We start from the raw sequence: 24196 nt of genomic DNA on the forward strand, positions 1-24196 counted from the left end.
AACTAACTTAAAATTCAACACAACTCAATTAAAATGTATAAAACACCTACTGCGTGTTGAACCCTGTGCTATTGGGCAATGGGGGATATAGAAGTAAAGCGCAAACACGTAGCTATAATATACACTGTTCCTTCAGTGAGCATTAGAGAAAGGCAAAACAAAGCGCTGCTTGAGTACTAAGGGTCGTTACTGACAGAAGGATAATTGGAATCAAACAGGTAATGGGGAAAGGAGGTCATTCTAGCCATTCACACAGAGCCAAAGAGAAATGTTGGGGGGGGGAGGGGAGGACAAAGCAGTACTCTAGTTTGGCTGCTGCTGTGTTTGAAGGGGAATACTATGAGATAAGAATAGAAAGATAAACTGGCATCACATAGCTGAGGGCCTTGAAACCCAAGCAAAGGCCTCTGAACTTTACTCAGAGAGCTATGGAAGGTTTTTGAGCAGAGGAGTGGCACGACCACATTTATAACCGGCCAACATCGCTGGGGAAGGCCCGGGAGAAGAGGTATATCGTCAAGAGAGGAGACAAGTTTTTAACTAACAGTCCAAAGGTGCTTCCCCAGGTCTGGGGGCCTGGAGGAGGAAAGATGGGTTGGAAAAAAAAATTAGGAGAAAAATCCGATGGCTCTTTGCCTCAATCCTCAAGCAGCTAAATCGTGCAGCAGATACAATATGGGAGGAGCTAGAGTCAGGAAGATCAGGAGAAGTTACTAGCTATGTGACTCTAGGCAAGTCACTTCACCATTGCCTGCCTCAGTTTCCTCACCTGTAAAATGGGGAATAAGAGCACCTACCTCCCATTCATGCTAGTTATTATTTTTGTCAATTCTGCAGAGTAAAATGAGATGTTTGTAAAATATTTTTGCAAAACTCAAAGCACTATATAAATGCTTGTTATTATTATTGGAATTCCTTCATCCCATTCTGGGTCTAAAAACTGACTTAAAATTCAACACAGCTCAATTAAAACGTATAAGACACCTACTGTGTGCTGAACCCTGTGTTATTAGGAAACGGGGGATATGGAAGTAAAGCACATTCTTCTTACACATCCAACCACAAAAAAGGGTGATCTCCCATGCCAAGCAGGAGAGGGTAATAGGGCTCAAAAGGGAGCAGAAGGCGTGGGCATAGATACAGATAGCACTGCCGCGCTACCCAGCCCACCCACGGTACAGCGTGAAGGTCCCTCCCCCTGAGCTCGGGGAGCAGGCCCATAAGGTAGCAGCTTCCTAAGGGGAGGAAGGGGAAGGCCGATCGCGCAGGCACCGCCATTGCCTAGGACTCGTCGCAGGCGACCTCCCGTCCAAGCTCTCCATGGGCTGCCCCTCCCCCGCTCCCTTCCCCCGCCGGGAGCGAGGTCCCCAGGCCCCGCGAGGCGCGCGCGGACTCACGGCGCAGTTCAGGATCTCCTGTCTCCGGGGGGAGGCACTGGCCAGCACCACGCGCTTGCTGACGAGCTTCTTGATCACCGGGTACAGCACCATCGCTCACACTGACACTGACGGTGATACTGACACAGACACTGATACTGACAGACACTGACAAGGCCCGGGCGGCTGCTGCGGGGTTCCGGCGGGGCCGAGGCGGTTGCGGCGGTCAGAAACGGTCACGCCCTACCGGCACTGCCCGCGAGGAGGAGGAGCGCGAGCGCGGGACCGAAAGCGCGGCTTATAAGCGTCCTGGAACAGGCTCCTCCTCCGCGCTGACCCTGAGACTGCAGCTTCCAGTTTGTCCGAGCGCAGATGCCAGGCTGCTCACGCCGGGGGCTTTCCCCCCGCGTAGCGGGTGAGGACGGCAGCTAGGTGGCGCCATAGTGCATAGAGTGCCGGGCCACCTTCCTGAGTACAAATCTGGCCTCGGATATGGCCTATCTGAGTGACCTTGGACAAGTCACTTAACCCAGTTTGCCACAGTTCCTCTATCTGTAAAATGATCTCAGAAGGAAATGGCAAACCACTCCTGTATCTTTCCCAGGAAGAGTCGGAAGTGGCTGAAACAACTGAACCATAACAAGCCAAGTCCAGGACTCAGTATGAAAGATCTGAGTTCAAATTCTACATCATACTTTTTTTTGGAGGGGGGAAGGCAAGGCATCTGGGGTTAAGTGACTTGCCCAAGGTCACACAGCTAGTAAGTGTGTCAAGTGTCTGAGGTCGGATTTGAACTCGGGTCCTCCTGACTCCAGGGCTGTTGCTCAACTCACTGCCCCACCTAGCTGCCCCCAGACTTTTTTTTATTACAGCTATGGAACTGACCCTGGGCTCAGCAAGCTACACAGTCTTTCCACCTCATCTCTAAAATGGGAATAATAAGGGAAATACTTTATCTCTACAATGGGAATTATATACCTTCCTGCGTGGTTGGAAGTATATTTATTTGTAAACTTTAAAATGCTATATAAATCTGAATTCTTATTATTGGAAAGCTGTTGGGCTTTGGTTGGGCCTTTCCTCTGTCAACAAAAATTTTATAGAGGGCTAGCTAGAGATAGAAAGGTTAGCTGAGACACTGTAGGTTATTAGAATAATAGGTTTAGAATTGGAAAGGACCCAAGAGGTCATCTAATCCAACTCCCTGCCCCCATTCCAGAGATCAGGTAACCGAGGCCCAGAGGGGTTAAGTGATTTGTCCAAAGTCACACGGCAGATGTGGAATTTGAGCCCGATCCTCCAGCTCCGAATCCATTTATTTTTCTACCGTATAACATTACCACCAATGATAATTAACATTTACATAGCGCAAGGTCACAGGGGTAATACATGTCTGAGGCCAAATCTGAAATCGGGTCTTCCTGACTCCAGGTCCAGCACGCTGTCCACCGCAAATGCAGGCTGACCTTTCCCATACCTTTAACAGTCTTAGAGAGTTGCCTGGAGCAGAGGTGTCGAATACACTGACCTGCAAATGCCTTACCAGATTCAAATGTAATTGGGAAATATTTAACAAACTAAATAAATACATTTGGGGGGGAGGACAAAATAAATAATAAATAAAACATATAATATTATCTTTTAAAAACTAAGACAATATTTGAACCACAGAGATCCTTATGTATGGATTAGTGCCCCTGTTTCTATTTGAGTCGGATGCCGCTGGCTTGCAGAACTGAGAAGTTAAATGACTTATCCAGGGTCATACAGCCAGTGTGCGTCAGAGATAGGACTTGAACCTAGGTCTTTCTGAATTTGAGGCCACATCATTTTATTTATTTTTTTCGCATTGAATTAATTTATACACTAGTCAAGTTGCGGAGAAGAATTATGACCAATGGAATGAGTCATGAGAAAGAAGAAACAGAACCAAAACAAAACAAAAAAAAAACCAACCCAAAAACAGAAACAAAAGAGAAGAGAAAAAGGCGAGCATGAAGTGTGCCTCAATCTGCATTCAAACTTCACAGTTCTTTCTCTGGATGTAGATAGCATTCTCCATCGTGAGTCCTTTGGAGTTGTCCTTGCATCCTGTGTTGCTGAGAAGAGCGAAGTCTGTCAGGGTTGTTCCTCATGGAATCCATAAATCTGTGGTTGTGTACAGTGTTCTCCTGGCTCTGCTCCGCTCACTCAGCATTATGTTGTGTAGGTTTTTCCAGGTTGTTATGAAGTCCGCATCATCCCCATTTCTTATGGCATAATAGTATTCCATTACCTTCATATACCACAGCATGTTCAGCCATTCCCCAATTGATGGGCATCCCTTTGATTTCCAATTCTTGGCTACCACAAAAAGAGCCGCTATCAATATTTTTGTGCATATGGGTCCCTTTCCCGCTTGTGTGATTTCTTTGGGATACAACCCTAGAAGTGGTATTGCTGGGTCAAAGGGTATGAACTTTCCTGTGGTCCTTTGGGTGTAGTTCCAAATTACTCTCCAAAATGGCTGGATCATCTCACAACTCCACCAGCAACGCAACAATATTCCAATTTTCCCACATCCTCTCCAGCATTTATCATTTTCCTGTTTTGTTATTTTAGCCAATCTGACAGGAGAGATGTGGTCACATCATTTTAACAATAGGTGGTACAGTGGGGTTAAGTGCTAGGCCTGGCGTCAGGAAGACCTGAGTTCAAATGCAGACTCAGACACTTAATAGCTTTGCGACCCTGGTCAAGTGATTTAGACTCTGTTTGTCTCATTGTCTTCATCTATGAAATGGGAATAATGGTATAAACATATCACGATTGTTGTGAGGATCAAATTAAATAATCATTATAAAATGCTTAGCACACAGTAAGCAAGATATATGTGTATATGTATACATACACACACATATATACATGTGTGTGTGTAAATATATATAACACATATGTTAGCTATTATTAAGGGAGTTTCCTCATCTCGGAATTTCCTCTGACAAATCACAGGGCCAGTCCCTATGCCCTACTAGTCCATTACATTTATATATGCTTTAATTTGTTCAGTCTTTCCTTTCCCATTTTGCAGACATCCTCTCCCCTTTAAAATAAGATGTTATAAATCACAAAATTCTATAGAGACTGTGCTGCCTTTCCTAACTTGAAGAAACCTAGGGAGATAATCCCGTTAAAAGCTTTATTTTGCAGTTGAGGAAACTGAGGCCCTGAAGGTAAGGTGATTTTGTTCAAGACCACATGGAAAGCAAAGAAATGGCAGTAAGGTGAGTGAAATGCTCTCACTGATTGGGGTTATCAAAGACTTTGGAGACTCGGTCGCATGTGAGCAGTACTTTAAGAGATGGGTAGAAATTTAGCAAGTGGAGAGCGAGAAGGAAGAAGTTCTAAGGATGTGGAAGTAATATGAGCAGATGTACAGAATGGGGGATGGGTTGGGGAATCCAATTTAGATGCCATGGAAGGGAATCGGATAGGCTAAGGCTGAAGAGGTAAGTTGGCATCAGAATTTGGAGGACCTTAGGTGTCCGATAAAGGAACTTGAACTTAGTAATGTGGAGGGAGACACTGAAGGTCTTTCCATTCAATAAACATTTATTAAGTGCTTATTAGGTGCCAGGCACTCTACTAAGCCTGCGAATACAAATATGAAAAAGACAGCCTTTGCCCTGAAGAAGATTACAATCTGATGGAAACTGAAAAGGGGTTACCAGAGGGCATGATGTTCCATGGAGTTGAAACCAAGCAGAGCTAATGATAGAAAATGGAGAGTACCTGAAAAGTTCTGCAAGTTTGGAGGCCTCTATAAAGGAAAGCTTTGGGAGAAGTTTACTGCTCTATGCCCCAGCCCTCCATTCCTGGGGGAGAGGTAACTGAAAGACTTGAGAAGGTATTGAGTATCAATCTTCCTGGTGATGAGATTTCAAGTGACCTGCCTATCCGGGAGAAGGTGTGATGTTCTTTGATAAGAGGGGGAACATGACCAGGTCCATGCATAACTGACAGCATGACTAATATGAAAATATGTTTTTCATGACTGCACATGCATAATGAATATAAAATTGCCTACCTTCTCAATGAGGGAGGAAGAAAAGGGGGGGAGAATTTTGAACTCAAAATTTAAAAAAATGAATGTTAAAAACTTTTTTTTGCTTGATTATACATATTTATTTAATATATTTAGTTTTCAGCATTGATTTTCACAAAAGTTTGAATTACAAACTTTTTCCCCGTTTCTACCCTCCCCCACTCCAAGATGGCATATATTCTGGTTGCCCCATTCCCCAGTCAGCCCTCCCATCTGTCACCCCACTCCCCTCCCATCCCCCTTTCCCTTCTTCTCTTGTAGGGCAAGATAAATTCCTATGCCCCGTTGCCTATGTATCTTATTTCCTAGTTGCATGAAAAAACTTTTTTTTGTTGTTGTTGTTTTTGAACGTCTGTTTTTAAAACTTTGAGTTCCAAATTCTCTCCCCCCTTCCCTCCCCATCCACTCTCCCTAAGAAGGCAAGCAATTCAACTTAGGCCACATGGGTATCATTATGTATAACCCTTCCACAATACTCATGCTGTGAAAGATTAACTATGTTTTGCTCCTTCCTAACCTATCCCCCTTTTTTGAATTTTCTCCCTTGACCCTGTCCCTTTTCAAAAATGTTTGTTTTTTATTACCTCCTCCCCCATCTGCTCTCCCTTCTATCATCCCCCCTTTTTATCTCCTTCCTCCTTCTTTCCTGTGGGGTAAGATACCCAATTGAGTGTGTATGGTAATCCCTCCTCAGGTCAAATCCGATGTGAGCAAGATTTACTCATTCCCCCTCACCTGCTCCTTCTTCCCTTCCTACAGAACCACTTTTTCTTGCCACTTTTATGTGAGATAATTTACCCCATTCTGTCTCTCCCTTTCTCCCTCTCTCAATATATTCCTCTCTCACCCCTTAATTTTATTTTATTTTTTTAGATATCATCCCTTCATATTCAACTCACCCTGTGCCCTTTGTGTGTATATATATGTATATACATATATATACATACATATATACATACATAGACACACACATATGTATATATATGTATACACATATACATATATGCATATTCCTTTCAGCTACTATGATATTGAGGTCTCATGAATCCATCTTTCTATGTAGGAATGTAAACAAAACAGTTCAACTTTAGTAAGTCCCTTATGATTTCTCTTTCTTGTTTACCTTTTCATGCTTCTCTTGATTCTTGTGTTTGAAAGTCAGATTTTCTGTTCAGCTCTGGTCTTTTCACTGAGAAAGCTTGAAAGTCCTCTATTTTATTGAAAATCCATATTTTGCCTTGGAGCATGATACTCAGTTTTTCTGGATAGGTGATTCTTGGTTTTAATCCTAGCTCCATTGACCTCTGGAATATCATATTCCAAGCCCTTCGGTCCCTTAATGTGGAAGCTGCCAGATCCTGTGTTATCCTGATTGTTTTTCCATAATATTCAAATTGTTTCTTTCTGGCTGCTTGCAGTATTTTCTCCTTGACCTGGGAGCTCTGGAATTTGGTGACAATGTTCCTAGGAGTTTTCTTTTTGGAATCTATTTGAAGAGGTGATCTGTGGATTCTTTCAATTTCTATTTTACCCTCTGGCTCTAGAATATCAGGGCAATTCTCCTTGATAATTTCTTGAAAGATGATATCTAGGCTCTCTTTTTGATCATGGCTTTCAGGTAGTCCAATAATTTTTAAATTATCTCTCCAGGATCTATTTTCTAGGTCAGTGGTTTTTTACAATGAGATATTTGACACTGTCTTCCATTTTTTCATTCCTTTGGTTCTGTTTTAGAATATCTTGATTTCTCATCAAGTCACTAGCTTCCACTTGCTCCAATCTCATTTTTAAGGTAGTATTTTCTTCAGTGGTCTTTTGCATCTCCTTTTCCATTTGGCTAATTTTGCCTTTCAAGGCATTCTTCTCCTCATTGGCTTTTTGGAGTTCTTTTGCCATTTTAGTTAGTCTATTTTTTAAAGTGTTGTTTTCTTCAATATTTTTTTCAGTATTTCTTTGGGTCTCCTTTAGCAAGTCATTGACTTGTTTTTCATGGTTTTCTTGCATCATTGTCATTTCTCTTCCCAATTTTTCCTCTACTTCTCTAACTTGCTTTTCCAACTCCTTTTTGAGCTCTTCCATGGCCTGAGACCAGTTCATGTTTTTCTTGGAGGCTTTTGGTGTAGGCTCTTGTACTTTGTTGACTTCTTCAGGCCATACGTTTTGGTCTTCTTTGTCACCAAAGAAGGATTCAAGTCTGAGACTGAATCTGGGTGCATTTTCGCTGCTTGGCCATGCTCCCAGCCAACTTACTTGACCCTTGAGTTTTTCATCAGGGTATGACTGCTTGTAGAGCAAAGAGTACTTTGTTCCAAGCTTGAGGGAATATGCCATTGATTTCAGAGCTATTTCTATATAGCCACCTCTGCCACCCCAGCACTCCTCCTTCCTCAAGAACCACCAACCTGGATCTCACACAAATCTTCAGCAGGTTCTGCACTCCTGCTCTCATCTGCCACTTAATTCCTCCCACCAGGTGGGCCTGGGACCGGAAGTAACTGCAGCTATAGTTTTGTAGCTGCACCTCCCCTGCAGCCCCTGGGGCGGTGGCCAAGCTGCAAACTCTGTCCCCTGCAGCTTTTCCCACTAACCTTCTCTGTTGTCTTTGGTGTTTGTGGGTTGAGAAGTCTGGTACCTGCCACAGCTCACTGATTCAGGGTGCTAGGGCCTGCCCTGCCCGGCACCTGGTCTGGTTGGTCCTGCTGCCTCCCATGCTGAGCTCTGCTCCCCTCCTCTCCCAGCTTCGTGCACGATAGACCTCACTCAGCGACCATCCAGGCTGTCCTGGGCTGGATCCCTGCTTCCCTCTGCTATTTTGTGGGTTTTGCGGTTCTAGAATTTGTTCAGAGTCATTTTTTTATAGGTTTTTGGAGGGATGTGGTGGGGAGCTCACGCAAGTCCCTGCTTTCCAGCTGCCATCTTGGCTCCACCCCTAAAAAACTTTTCTTTTTTTAATTTTTAATTGTATTATTTATTTAATATTTTAGTTTTCAACATTGATTTCCACAAGATTTTGAGTTACAAATTTTGTCCCCATTTCTGCCCTCCCCCTCATTCCAAGATAGCATGTATTCTGATTGCCCCATTCCCCAGTCAGCCCTCCCATCTGTCATCCCACTTCTCCCCCCATCCCCTTTCCCCTTACTTTTTTGTAGGGCAGGATAGATTTCGATGCCTCATTCCCTGTATATCTTATTTCTCAGTTGCATGCAAAAACAACTTTTTCTTTTGAACAACTGATTTTAAAACTTTGAGTTCCAAATTCTCTCCCCTCTTCCCTCCCCATCCACTCTCCCTAAGAAGGCAAGCAATTCAACATAGGCCACACATGTATCATTGTGTAAAACACTTCCACAATACTCATGTTGTAAAAGACTAACTATATTTTGCTCCTTCCTATCCTGTCCCCCTTTATTCAATTTTCTCCCTTGACCCTGTCCCTTTTCAAAAGTGTTTGCTTTTGATTACCTCCTCCCCCTGTCTGCCCTCCCTTCTATCATCCCTCCTTTTTTATCCCCTTCCTCCTACTTTTCTGTGGGGTAAGATACCCAATGGAGTGTGTATGTTATTCCCTCCTCAAGTCAAATCCAATGAGAGCAAGATTCACTCATTTCCCCTCACCTGCCCGCTCTTCCCTTCCAACAGAACTGCTTTTTCTTGCCACTTTTATGTGAGATAATTTATCCCATTCTATCTCTCCCTTTCTCCCTCTCTCAATATATTCCTCTCTTATCCCTTAATTTAATTTTATTTTTTTAGATTTCATCCTTTCATAAAAACTTTTCTACATGTAAATGGAAAAAAAAATACTTGAGAAAAAAAAGACTTACTACTGCTTATTGCTCTCTTTTAGATACCCTACAGTTCAACCAAACTGTCTTTCTTACTGTTCCTCAAAAACAATACTCCATCTCCTCTCTTTATACATTTGCATCAACTTTCCTAAATACCTGGAATGTACTCCCTCCCTGCCTCTTGAAATGTCTGGCTTCCTTCAAGACCCTCCTTAAGTACCACCTTCTACAGTAGGCCGTCCCTGTTCTCCCCTTGATGTTCCCCAACATTGTATGTATTTTGCAAATATCTATACATGGGTTTGCTGTCTCCTTCACTAGAATATTAACTCCTTGAGAACAGGAACAATTTTGTTTTTGGCTTTGTCTCACTAGCACCGGGCACAGTGTGTAGCACATAGCAGGTACTTAATAAATGCTTCTATTGATTGATTTATTCAACCAATTCTGAATACCAATTCTGAATCTACCTAAGTGTGCCATCACTTTCAATCTTGTCCACAAATACAACATGAAAGAAGTTTTTTTTTTTTAGTACTTTGATGATATCTGGGTAAACCACATCATTTAGTTATTTACTTTTAGTTTGTAACATTCAGTTCCACAAGCTTTTGAGTTCCTAATTTGTTCCCCTTCCCTCTCCTCCCTCCTCCCCAAGATGGCATGCAATCTAATTTAAGCTCTACATATACATTCACATTTGCAACGTTAGTCATGCTGCAAAGAAGAATTATAACCAATGGAATGAACCATGAGAAAGAAGAAACCAAAACAAAACAAAAATGAGACAGCAAGCAGTGTGCTTCGTTCTGCTTTCAGACTTCGTAATTATTTCTCTGGATGTAGATAGCATTTTCCATTATGAGCCTTTTGGACTTGCCTTAGAACCTTGCATTGCTGAGAAGAGCCAAGTCTGTCAAAGTTAGTCATCGCACAATGTGGCTTTAACTGTGTACAATGTTCTCCTGGTTCTGCTCTCCTCACTCAGCATCACTTCATATAAGTCCTTCCAGATTTTTCTGAAGTCTGCCTGTTCATCATTTCTTTTTTTTTTTTTTGGAGGGGGGAAGGTAGGGCAATTGGGGTTAAGCGACTTGCCCAATATTCATCATTTCTTATAGCATGTTAGTATTCCATTACATTCACATACCACAACCTGTTCAGCCATTCCCCAACTAATGGACATCCCTTTAATTTCCAGTTCTTTGCCACCAAAAAAGAGCGGCTACAAATATTTTTGCACATGTGGGTTCTATTCCTATTTGTATAATCTCTTTGGGATACAGCCCTAGAAGTGGTATTGCTGGGTCAAAGAATATGCACATTTTTATAGCCCTTTGGGCATAGTTCCAAATTACTCTCCAGAATGGTTAGATCAGTTCACAACTCTACCAACAATGCATTAGTGTTCCTATTTTCCTACATCTTCTCCAGCATTTATAATTTTCCTGTTTGGTCATGTTAGCCAATCTGACAGGTGTGATGTAGTACCTTAGAATTGTTCTGATTTGCGTTTCTCTAATCAATCGCGATTTAGAGCATTTTTTCATATGACTATAGATAGCTTTAATTTCTTCCTCTGAAAACTGCCTGTTCATATCCTTTGACCATTTATCAATTGTGGAATAACTTGTATTCTTATAAATTTGACTCAGTTCTCTATATATTTTAGAAATGAGACCTTGATCAGAGACACTAGTTGTGGGTTAACTACATCTTGACCCCAATTTAGTAACCCTGTAAAAAAAGGAAATTAATTATATTAGGTGGTTGTGGATTGTTTTTGATGAAATCATGTTGGTTCTTTGTAGTCTTTCCTTTCTTTTCTAGAGTTTCACTAACATCTCTGCTCTTCTGGGAATCAAGGTCAAGACTGATAGCACCACTCTACTTTCTTCCTTTTTTTGTGTGTATAAATTGTGATGTTTTTTATTTTCTACTCTTGTAGCTCTGTTCCTTCTGCTAAATTTCTTAGAAATCTTTGACAATGGCTTAGTAATCATGTCTAAAAGGTGTTTTTTTTAGTAATCTGAAATGCAATTCATGACCTCTTCAAGGACAATGAGCTGGTCTCTTCTTATCTCTCTACTTATCTTGAGTTCAACTGTCTATTAGCTATTTTTGTTCTCTTCTTTCCACCAAAGGTCATTTTTCTTGCCAGAAGAGCAAAATTAGATTGAAGAATTCTCTTTTTGTCATCTGCTATCACAGTCTCATCTACCCTGAACAGCAGTTCTATAAATTCTTTGATTTTCTTTTCATTTGTTTTTCTTAGCCTTTCTTCCCAGGCTTAGCTCTTACATCATGCTGTTTTTTTTTTTTCTCTTCTCTTTCTTTGATTCCATCTTTTGGATATTTCTTTTAAAAATATGTGTTGGTCGATGAGTTCCCTGTGTATTCACATTGGTGATAGTTTCCTATTTTCTTCTTAGTAGGAATAATGTTTGTATATGTCTCTAGAATTTCAAATTTAATAGCTTCCCAGTCCTCAAGAACTGACTTTTCTTTTTTTTTTATTAATTTTTATTTTTAGTTTACAACATTTGGTTCTACATAATTTTGAGTTCCAGATTTTCTTCCCTCTCTCCCCCCCTCCCTCCCCAAGACGGCATGGAATCCCATATAGCTTCCATGTATAACTTCGCATTGAATTAATTTACACACTAGTCAAGTTATGGAGAAGAACTGTGATCAATGAAATGAATCATGTGAGAGAAAAAACAGGACCAAAAAACCCCCAAAAAACAAAAAAAAAAACCAACCCAAAAACAAAAACAAAGGAGAGAAAAGGAAAAAAAAAGTGGGTGGGGGAAAGGCTAGCATGAAGTGTGCCTCAATCTGCATTCATACTTCATAGCTCTTTCTCTGGATGTAGATAGCATTCTCCATCGTGACTCTTTTGGAGTTGTCTTTGTATCTTGTGTTGCTGAGAAGAGTGAAGTCTGTCAGGGTTGATCCTCACAGAATCCATATATCTGTGGTTGTGTATAATGTTCTCCTGGAAGAGCTGACTTTTCTTAAAGGATTTTAAGCTGTAATATTCTACCAACATTTCCTCTAAACCATTTGGAATCAGCCTCACAAATCTAGAGTGCAAGTCAGATTGTGCCTGGCTTTCTTCTCTTTGTAAGAAGCAATCCTGAGGTAAAGCCTCAAAAAATATGTTGTTCTGTGCTTCCTGTATCTTGTGTATTTAATGTATACAAGATATATTTTTTTGTGGCTTCTTTAAAAAAATTTTAAAACAGTACCAATTAGTTTGTATGATTATTGCTTTGCAATATAATTTGAAATCTGGTTCTATGAGCCTCTTTTTTGCTGTATCTCTTGCTCTGCTTTAAAAAAAAAATTTCCCTTGAAATTCTTAACCTTTTGTTTCTTATTTTTTTCTAGTTCTATGACTATTAGGTAGTATGATTAATACGTCTATGAATTTGTAAATTAATTTAATAGTATTATTGCTTCTATTATACTATGCATACGTATATGTATACATATATATGTATATATCAAATGCTATCTTCTCACCTGAGCTCCAGTTTCCCATCACCAATTTTCTCTTGTACATCTGAATGTCCCATAGGCAACTTGTTGTTACACCCAAATTTGAAGCCCACCATTATTCTCCTTTACATTTTGTCCTTGTCTTTGTCCTATACTCTGTAATGGCTTGAAACAGCTTAATGCGTAGTTCTGGGTAGATTGCCCAATGCTCGTTCCCTGACCCCTGTTTTCTCCTTATCAGCATTCTGTATATTCTTCTTTACATCAGCATTATGTACAAGGATCAGTCCCAGGATCAAGGTACAAGTTCATCTTAAGGAGAGACCACCCTGTTACCAAATAGGGTCCCCACACCCTGAGTTATGGTGCAACTGTTCTGCTGACCAAGCTAGGTGCCTCCACCCAGAACATAGCTGACCAAGCAGGGGGGTTATAGAGGTCCCCCACCCTTCACCCAGAACGTGACCCCGGCCTGTTCTGGGGAATTCCACTGCCCTTTGCCTCATGTCCCTCCACCCTGTGCCCTCCACTCTGTTTTAGGAAGCTGATCACAACCTAGGAGGGACCCCCTTGTCACAAGAAGATTGCACCCCTGTACCCTTGCACCATATTCCCAAATTAGCCCTGAGCTATGGATCAATAAATCCACACCTAAATTTACTTTGAACCCAGGTCTCCTCTCGCTGTTATTTTCTGCACAACAATGTCCAAAACAGAAGTCATTATCTTTCCCTCCAAACCCTATCCTCTTTTGAACTTTCTATTACTAATTTTTAATTTAATTAATTTTTAAATTGACAATCTATTTTCTATCCCTTCCATGTCCCTCCCATGTTAGAAAACAAAACAAAAGAAAAAAACCTAAAATTATTTTAACAAATATGCATAGGAGAGAAAAATGTAATTTCTGTATTGCCCACGTCCAAAAAATATATGTCTCAATCTTCACCCTGAGTCCATCTCTTCTGTGTCAGGAAGTGGGTAGTATGCTTTATCAGGCATCTTTTAGAATCCTGGCTGGTCACTACAATGCGGGAGAAAGCACAAAAGACATCCAGGATATTGAGTAACATTCCAGTGGAAAACATTGGTGTTGTAAGTGAGAAAACAAAGGTCTGAGCTTCTGAGCATATTGATTTATTAAGCAATACATGCCAATTGCATAACAAATCAGAATCAGACCTCCTCAGCTTTGGCACTGGACTCTGAATATAGGGGGAGATAGGTTTTTATGAATTAAAAACAAAAATCAAATAAGACCAATTAATTAAAAGAAAACAATTAATGAGGAAACAAAATTAAGCAATCTGATTTCTAATTAGAGGAAAGATTGGGGACTTTCCAAGTTGTTAGAGAGAGAGTGGATGGGGCAATTCTCTGAAATCAGAAAAAGAGGTGTTCCCCCCTCAAAATAACTGTATTCAATCAAAAGAAAATGGAAATAATAACTGACTGATCAGAAAGGGGACAGTTTTCAGATAAGACATATGGGTTGCTTGAGATGTATAATTGTGAGAAAACTCCTTGCATCAATACAAGGATATGGCCAGATTTCTGGTGAGCATAACCTAAGTCCTTAGCTAAGGGTCTCTAAGCAACAGGCAGAAGTGGTCCAACTTCCCAGCCATACAGGTCTAGGTTCAAACAATGTAAATAAAATCCTCTCACAATCCCCTCAAATAAAATTTTCTCACAAGACAGAAATTGGACTAGACCCATAATTGAGTAGTAAGGGAACTGAGGTAGCTTCAGAATTAAGTCACAAGATGGAGTCAGTGTGGTTCACTCAATTCCCACTACCATTTGCTGCTCTAATTCCCTCACTGGGGAGAACATGGAAAAGTCACCTAAGATGTCCAGATGAGCTATGCTCTGCATCATTGTTCAGAACTCCCAAATTAATGAAACCAAAAATTCATTTGAGGGTGTATAATAGAAATTTTATTTTGTTGTCCATTGACAAGTATAAGTATTCAAATATACTGATTTAAATATATATCAATATATTCAAATATAAGGGAAAAAACAGGAAAAAATAAGCATCTAAGTGGAAACTAACTCACTAAGACTTCCTATGGCTTTATAAATGATTGCACACATATCTTTTTTTAAGTCTTTATTTATGTCTTTTATTTTTTATATCATCATAGTTTTACCCAGTATCTTTCTTCCTCTCTTTCCCAGAGAGCTATCCCACATAACAAATTGAGTTTTTTAAGATGACAAAAAAAGAGCAAAAAAATCAGTGATTAATACATTGACAGAGTCGAAACATGTGTGCTATGTGCAACAGCTTTGGACCTTCTACCTTTATGAAGACATAGGCTGGGGGTGTTCTCTCATAGATCTTTTGAACCATGATTGTTCTTTACGATTTTGCAATATTGACTTCTGATATTTTTGCGTATGGTTGTTCTTTCCATTTATATTATAGAAGTCATTGTGTGTGTTGTTTTCTTGGCTCTGTGTTGGTTCACGTAGATTTGTCTATGCTTCTCTGTATTGCTCACATTCATTATATCTTATAGCACAGTAATATTCCATTACATCCATTTTCTACAATTTGTTTAGTCATTCCCCAATTGATGGGCATCTACTTTGTTTCTATTCTTTGTTATCAGAAAAAGTGCTGCTATAAATGTTTTGGTGTATATGGGGACTTTCTTCTTATCGATAGCTTACTTGTGGTATAAGTCCAGTAATGGAGTCTCTGGTTCAAAGGATATGAACAATTTCGTCACGTAATTTGAATTTTGTCTGTGTGTGTGCGATGATAGGAGTTAAGTGACTTGAGTCACATAGCCAGTACGTATCAGATGTCTGAGACTGGATTTGAACTCAGGTCCTCTAGATTCGAGGGCTAGTACTCTATCCACTATGCCACCTAGTTACCCCACACATAATTTGAATTTGTATAATTCCAACTTGTTTTCCAAAATGGTTGAAGAGATTCACAACTCCACCACAAAGCATTAATGTGCTTATCTTCCCACAATCCCTGCACATTAACTATTGCCATTTTTGGGTTATCTTTGCCAATTTGCAGGGTGTGAAGTGAAATCTCAGGATTGTTTTGATTGGCAATTCTTTTTTTGAGAACTGCTTGTTCATATCTTTTGACTACTTGTCTATTGGGGCATGGTTATTGGATATATGTTATTAGTTGTTTATATATCTTGGATACCAAACCCTTTTCAGAGAAATTTGATAAAAAAGACTTTTCCTCATTTAACCACTGCTTTTCTTGTTATAGGTGCATTAATTTGCCTGTGAAGAAATTTTTCAATTGCTATAATCAAAGTTATTTATTTTATCTTTTTGTAATTGCCTTTATCTCTCACTTGGTTGAGTGCATCTCCTACCCTTAGCTATGAGAGGTATGATGTGTTTCTCTTCTAACTTTTTAGGTAGGATGATCTTTAAGAATAAGGTCACAAATCCATTTTGAATGTATTATAAAGCATGGTGTAAGGTGTTGGTCTAAGCCTAATTTCTGCCAGACTTCTTTCCAGTTTTCCCAGCAGTTTTTATCAAATAGGGAGTTTTTTCCTAGGTAATTTATATTTCTATTGAACACTGGATTATTGGATTCCATTGTGATTTTCCTTTGTCTAATCTGGTCCCCCAGTCTACCTCTCTCTCTTTTTTTAACCAGTACCAGATGGCTTTTTTTTGTTTTTGTTTTTATAAATTTATTTATCTTATTTTTAGTTTACAACATTCAGTTCCACAGGTTTTTGGGTTCTAAATTTTCTCTCCCTTCCTCTCCTCCTCCCTCCCCCCAAGACGGTATGTAATCCTGTACAATTAAGGTTCGGATTCGCATGGACAAAACACTCCGCACTCCAAGAAGCCCGAAAGGGTTTTTTTTTTCTTTTATTATTAAAATACAGGCGAGAAAGACGGAAATTGAAAGTAGCAGAGAGGGAGGCTTAAGAATAATGATAGCAAGGCAATTACTAGATTAGAGGAATGGCTCAAGAGACAGGGCTCCAACCACCTCATCACCATCCCACAGGCAAGTACTAAAATGAACATATTTAGTCATCACCTATGCCGGGAAGCACCAACACCTGACCACGCAAGCTGGGGAATCCCGGGGTACAGCCGTGGGGGTCCCGCTCACGGAAGTCTCAGGCCAGACGTCTCTGCCATGGGTGAGATTCCAATTTGGAGTCTGAATTTTATGGCATAAATAGTACTGGGAACAAAGAAGGCATCAGGCCAGGTTTTTTTTTGGCAAATACTGCGTCTTACAGAAGGCCCTGAAGGGAGGCCAATCCCTTCAAGGTCTCCAAGTGCAGCGCGTCCTTGGAGTGGCTAGTTCCCAGGACACTGGTCCGTCTCAAGGTCTTGGCCAGGACCCAGGGAGGAACCTCCTTCTTGTGTTCCCAGGGCTTTCTACTTTAGGAGATAAGACTTGTGCCAGATTTACAATTGAGTCAAATTAAGAGGGGCTAACTTTGCAACTGAATCAAGGCCTCGGTTTGTATAATCTTAGGTAGCTAAGAGGGGTTAAATTTTACCCCTTAATTCGGCTTTAAGATTAGATAAAGCGTAGGCTGTTGGTGCCATAGGGGTCATAGAGTGATACATTCTTTGTACCTTGAGATATATATACATTACATATGAGTAATAGGACCAATAATATGCTAAATAATAATATAGGATGTACTAATATAGGAAAATACTTTTGTGCAGAGGAAGATCTGAATAAGAAATCATACCAAGGATGGTTAGTATCAGAAGTAACTGAGGCCTCTGTTAATTTTCCAGCGACTATATGTGTTTGTATCCGATGTTCACTGAGCGCTCCTTGATTTTTGTCAAGTAGTTGTTGCAGCTGCTTAGATTTTAAAATAGCAGTTAAAGGTTCCAAAGACAAACAAACATGGGATGGGGGTAGAGGTTTGGGTACCCATTCTAATGTAACTTTATCTACCATGTCAGGGGAAAAATAGAAATCATCACCCTGCCAGTGAAGATAGACAATGTCAGGTAAACATCCAGAAAAAGGGGCACGTTGCCTTACGGAGAACAAATCAGTTTGATTATTAGAGGTTACACACACACACACACACACACACACACACACACACATATGCATACAGTCACTTAATACACGAGTAGCATTGCCAAAATCTATATATTGACCATTAATGTGGGGCAAAGCAAAATAGTTATACAACACAAAGGGAATGACATGAAAGCTACACATGACAATAGCTGAAGATACCCTAAAATGAGTTATAGTCCCAGTACATGAAGTGCCTCAACAGTGAGAATTTAGCACGGCCTTTGACACCCAATGATTTTCTGGGATATGGTTTTGGAAAACATATGCCCATAATTGGGAATCTCCTTCTTTGTATTATCATATACATATTCTCTAATGAACATTGGGTCCAATTAAACAACAGTGAAATATTAACAAATGATGTAGAGCAGTGAGAGTGGAAGCCTTAAACACATTTAAAAATTGTTCTCAATCGTCTAGACTAGGTTGGTGAGGCAGAATCATTGTGGGCAACCATTGTGCATTTATAGTTAAAGCTTGAGATACATCCTTCCCAGCACTGCACAGTCTGCTGGAAAGGTTCTCAAGATCTACTGAAGTTACTATACCCAAACCAATTTCTGCTCCACCAAGCAAAGTATCATACCAGGCTCGCCTCTGTCTTTGGCATTGCTTCATTGGAGGGAAAGTTATATTATAATGCAATACATATTTATGGTAATTCTGGGTTACATTAACACAGCTATTAGGGACTCTGACTACTGAAGAGGGGTATCTTAGTGGTTGGGCAGGTGTTATAGAACAGAGAGAATCTGCCCTCCAGACATGAATAATAATGTCAGTGGTGCTAAAACACAATAATGCACCAGGATAGCAAACTAGTACAGTATTATTTTCACTTTCAGCAATAATTTTGGTGGCCCTTGGTCTATCTGCAGGCTTACTTTTTACCCAATTATGCTCATTCTGGAGGAAAGGGACACTTCAGGAATTAAACCTTATAAGCTCAAACACCAATTTCAACTCCTGCTTAGGCCACAAAATGACTATAATTTCAGATCAAAACAGCAAGATATATAAACTCATTACAACAATTTAGAATAGGCCTTTTAAAAATCACAAAAAGACCTTTTTAAACATATCTTCTAAAACATATCTTCCCCTTTTAAAACAATTTTAAAGTTTATCCTGATGTTAAGAAATAATCATTAAACTTTTCTGAGATTCATTATAAAATATCCTTAACTAACATAAATTCCCAAAGTACTATAACAAACAAAATTCCTAGTTATTACAGAATTCCCAGATATCACTAAGTTTCTTAGTCAAAAGGTCTTGCAGTGACATCTCACATTGGTAACAGTGGGAGACTTATCATAGGAAAAATACTGCTGCTTTTAGAATTTGTTTAAACAAAGGGAACATCTTAAGGTCAGTTTTAATCAATTTGCATAAATTTCTGCACATGCTCTAGTTATAAATAAAATAATATCAGATTGCCCAGTAAGATAACACAAAAGAGTTCATATCTTTTACTGACTACTTGCTCTGATCACAGAAACTTGCTATAGAAGGAAAAAAGCAGGGACAGGTGACATACCAAATATGACAGGATAAAACATCCTTGGCTTTGTATATAAATTCGGATATAGTTAACAGTTCTTCAGTATCAGTTCCACCTCATTGCTAAACTCAGGAATAGTCAAGTGGGAACATTCCTTTCCAACAGAACACAGGGGGAAACTGAGGCCAGGAGGATCCCATCCTAGACTGAGACTAAGATTGTCCCCTCAGCATGGATCACATACCCTCTCAGTAGCTTGTGGCATTTCTCTCAGATACTGATTTAATGTAAATAGCTATACCCAAATTCATACTCAAAACAAAATTAGTTATGGTCCCAAGTGCCTTTTAGCCTTAAACAGCAAGTCCCACCAATCACAGCTTAGAGTCAGATACAGAGCTGCAATAAGCAATAAAGATTTACCAGGACTCACATACATAAGGGATTTAATTAAACATCTTTCATTCTCCACTTTAAACTTGTCCTGGTGTAAAAGCCAAATATTAGAATCCTTTCTATCTATTGTACGTAAACTTTCAATTTCTCAGCAAGCTAAGTTCATTGTTTAGGACCTACATAACTCAAACAAGTTCTTTTTCTGGGGCTGATGACCTTGCCCATGCAGATAGTTTCCAGGGGCCTTGGCAATTTTACAAAATAAGGAGAAATAACATGGTCCCCAGGAAGGAGTTAAATAGAAAAACCTTGGATCTGTTTGCTATGTTTTACTGTTTCTCCGAGCACACTTATTCAAGGTCAAGGCTTTCTAAAAATCATGCAAAGGATTTTACAAAACTTTTCTTCATAAAAAAAAATCTCTTTTTCTCTCAGAAACAGCTTATAATTTATCCTGATATTATTATTAATTCTTAAGTGCTAAACAATTCTTAAATTTGATCACAAAACCTCTTTCACATAGTTGAATTTTAAAAATACAGCAAAACCATAAACAATTACGATCTATTTAAACTTCAGAATCAAAATAAACTATCATTCCGCTGACTTTACCTCAGTTAGATGTGCTCCCAGATTGCCTTTCACTGAGAATTATTCATCTCATCCCCACTGACATAAATCTTATATTGAAGAAAATTCACATAAAGTAAATAAGTATGAAGAAATTATATTTAACTTAAAACAGTTTACATTCAAATAACATTTATTTTATGCCAAGCATTGTACCAAGTATTTTCACAATCATGTGACTCCCATAATATCCCTGAGAATGAATTCCACCAACATCCCCTTACTAAACAATAAACTAAAATACATAAAAATTTCTCCTACTGTTTCTTCTCTCTGGCTATGCATCCTGCCATAGGCTGAGCATAGCAACACCCAGCCTTTACTCTGCACATGTAAGGGTTCCCCTGCTTCAAGCCGGCCACCCCAGTCTTCCCACAGACTGGTCAGGTCCGCGTACTCCCTGGCCACAAAGCAGCAAGGGAACTCCTCCCATCTCGGAATATAAGAATCCTGACTTTCCATGGTGGGTTTCTTAAAGAACGGCATTCTGTCCCTCGAATCCTGTTCGTGACGCCAAATTGTACAGTAAAGGTTCGGATTCACACGGACAAAACACTCTGCACTCCAAGAAGCCCGAAAGGGGTTTTTTTTCTTTTATTATTAAAATACAGGCAAGAAAGACGGAAATTGAAAGTAGCAGAGAGGGAGGCTTAAGAATAATGATAGCAAGGCAATTACTAGATTAGAGGAATGACTCAAGAGACAGGGTTCCAACCACCTCGTCACCATGCCACAGGCAAATACCAAAATCAACATATTTACAGTCATCACCTCTGCCGGGAAGCACCAACACCCAACCACACAAGCTGGGGAATCCCGGGGTACTGCCGTGGGGGTCCCGCTCACGGAAGTCCCGGGCCAGACGTCTCTGCCATGGGTGAGATTTCAATTTGGGGTCCGAATCTTGTGGCATAAATAGTGCTGGGAACAAAGAAGGCATCAGGCCAGGTGTTTTTGGCAAATGCTGCGTCTTGCGCAAGGCCCTGAAGGGAGGCCAATCCCTTCAAGGTCTCCAAGTGCAGCGCGTCCTTGGAGTGGCTAGTTCCCAGGACACTGGTCCGTCTCAGGGTCTTGGCCAGGACCCAGGAAGGAACCTCTTTCTTGTGTTCCCAGGGCTTTCTACTTTAGGAAGTAAGACTTGTGCCAGATTTGCAATTGAGTCAAATTAAGAGGGGCTAACTTTGCAACTGAATCAAGGCCTCAGTTTGTATAATCTTATGTACCTAAGAGGGGTTAAATCTTACCCTTTCAAATCCAATGTAGGTTTTACATTTACCTTCACATTGAACTTATTTACGTAATAGTCCAATTGTAAAGAAGGATTATAACAGATGGAATGAATCATGAGAAAGGAGAAACAAAATCAAAAAAGAAGGAAAAAAGAAGAGAGCAAAAAGTTTGCCTCAATCTGCATTCAGATTCCATAATTGTCTCTCTGGATGTGCGTAGCTTTTTCCATCATGAGTCTTTTGGAGCTGTCTTTGAACCTTGTATTGATGAGAGGAGTCAAGTCTATCAAAGTTAGTCCTTACAGATATCGAGTGTCTGGAATCATGTATAATGATCTCCTGGTTCTGCTTCCCTCACTCAGCATCAGGTCATATAAGTCTTTCTAAGTTACCGGATGGTTTTGATGATTGCTACTTTATAATATAGCTCAAAGTCTAGAAGAGTTGTTCTTCTTTGTCCCTACCTTTTTTCATCATTTCCCTTCATATTCTACATCTTTTATTTTTCCAAAAGAATTTTATTATTTTATTAAGTTTTTAAAAGTATCTCTTGATAATTTGATTGAAAGAGCATTAAAACTAACTTCGTTAGCATTTTCATTTTTATTACATAGGCATGCCTAGCCATAAGCTATGAATGTTCTTCCAGCTATTTAGGTTGTTTTTATTTCTTTAAGGACAAGTCTTTTGTGTGTCTTGGTTGATTGATTCCCAGATACTTTATGAATTTTGTAATTATTTGGAATAGGATTTCCCATTCTACTGTTGCCCCTTGGATTTTGATATTATTATATAGAAATATAGTTGATTTTTTAGGGTTTATTTCGAGCCCTGTAACTTTGCTGAAGCTATTGCCTTGATTATTATCTTTGTTTATTCCCTAAGATGTTTCAGATATACTGTCGTATCATCAGCAAGTAGGGCTAGTTTTATCTTCTCTTTACCTATGCTGTAACTATTGCTTTTGTTAGCTTTTCTAGAACTATATCAAACAATAGTGGGGAAGATGGGCATCTCTGCTTTCCTCTCATATTTATTGTATGCATATGTGTCTTTAACTTTTATTTTTTTTCCAGCGATTAACAGTATCTCAAAAGCTGAGCACATTGATGAAAAAAAGTAATAGTACCCATGTTGTCCTTGTTTTGATGACCTTTTTAAAATTATTACATACTCCGCACAACATAAATTTATTTTCTATAATTGTTGTTTTTAACTTCACTGTTATTTCTTTTGATTTTGCTGTTTTTAAATTGTTGTTCTTGAATTAGCTATCTCTAATCTCTTCAGTTAAGTGTTTCCATGTTTGAGATCTTCATCTTCATTGTTTCTAATGCTACAATAACATTTCATTACATTCATATACCACGATCTGCTTAGCTTCTCCCTAAATGATGAACACCTAATTTGTTAGGTCCCAAGTTTTGGCTGTTTATTTGAAACTGGAATTTTTTTTCCATGAATAAGCTCCATGGGCTTTAGTCCAGTAAGAACACCTTTGTCAAACTTTTATTGTTTAATTCTATACTGCTTTTCAAAAAAGCTAGACTAATTGACAACACCACCAACAATGTTAGAGTATATTTGTTTTGCCATAGCCATGCCAACATTGAATTTCATCCTCTTTTTTCTTTTTTTTTTAAAATTATTTAGAATATTTTTCCCCAGCTACATCTAAAAACAATTTTTAACATTCATTTTTAAAACTTTGGATTCTAAATTCTCTCCCTTCCTCCCTGCCCCCCCCCCATTTTGAGAAAGCAAGCAATTTGATATAGGTTATACATGTGTAGTCATGCAAAACGTATCCATAATAGTCGATCGAAAATGTAGACAAGGAAAAAAACTCAAGAAAAATAAAGTAAAAAAAATATGCTTCAATCTGTATTGGGACACCATCAGTTCTTTCTCTGGGGATGGATAGCATTTTTCATCATAAGTCCTTCATATTTGTCTGGGATCATTGTATTGCTGAGAATAGCTAAATGATTCACAACTGATCATCTTATAATATTGTTATTACTTTGTACATAGTACATTTCATGTTGCATCAGCCCATGCAAATCTTTCCAGGTCTTTCTGAGGGCATCCTGCTCATCGTTTCTTATAGTACAATAGTATTCCATCATAATCACATACCACAACTTGTTCAGTCATTCCCCAATTGACGGGCATCCTCTCAACTTCTAATTCTTTGCCCCCAGAAAAGAGCTGCTACAAGTATTTTTGTACATTTCCTTTTTGTTTGTTGTCTCTTTTGGGATATAGACCTAGTAGTGGTATTGCTAGATCAAAGGATATCCATGGTTTTATAGCCCTTTGGACATAGTTCCAAATTGCTCTACAGAAGAGTTGAATCAGTTCACAACTCCACCAACAATGCATTAAAGTCTCATTTTCCCCACATCCCCTCCAACATTTGTTATTTACCTTTTCTGTCCTATTAGCGAATCTAATAGGTCTGTGGTAGTATCTTAGAATTGTTTTAATTTGCACTTCTCCGAACAATAGTGAGTTATATGGCTATAAATAGCTTTGATTACTTCATCTGAAAACTGATCATATCTTCTGATCACTTATCAATTGGGGAATGGCTCTTATTTTT

The 24196-nt window shown here is 39.3% G+C and overlaps 1 protein-coding gene across 2 annotated transcripts in view; it reads right to left on the reverse strand.

Annotated features, from left to right (window-relative positions):
• LOC118838394 (probable bifunctional dTTP/UTP pyrophosphatase/methyltransferase protein) overlaps positions 1-1789 on the reverse strand; it is a 50554-nt gene extending 48765 nt beyond the window's left edge. Inside the window, exon 1 of one of the 2 annotated variants that reach the window (XM_036745681.1) lies at positions 1398-1512. In XM_036745681.1, the coding sequence (XP_036601576.1) occupies positions 1398-1490 (93 nt within the window). In that variant the 5' untranslated portion in view covers positions 1491-1512. Of the gene's footprint in view, positions 1-1397 lie in introns of both variants that reach the window. The other variant, XM_036745680.1, reaches the window with a different exon arrangement.
• Between the last annotated feature and the right edge of the window lie 22407 nt (positions 1790-24196).

The sequence above is a fragment of the Trichosurus vulpecula genome, chromosome 2 (assembly GCF_011100635.1).
Source record: "Trichosurus vulpecula isolate mTriVul1 chromosome 2, mTriVul1.pri, whole genome shotgun sequence".
Taxonomy (NCBI): Eukaryota; Metazoa; Chordata; class Mammalia; order Diprotodontia; family Phalangeridae; genus Trichosurus; species Trichosurus vulpecula.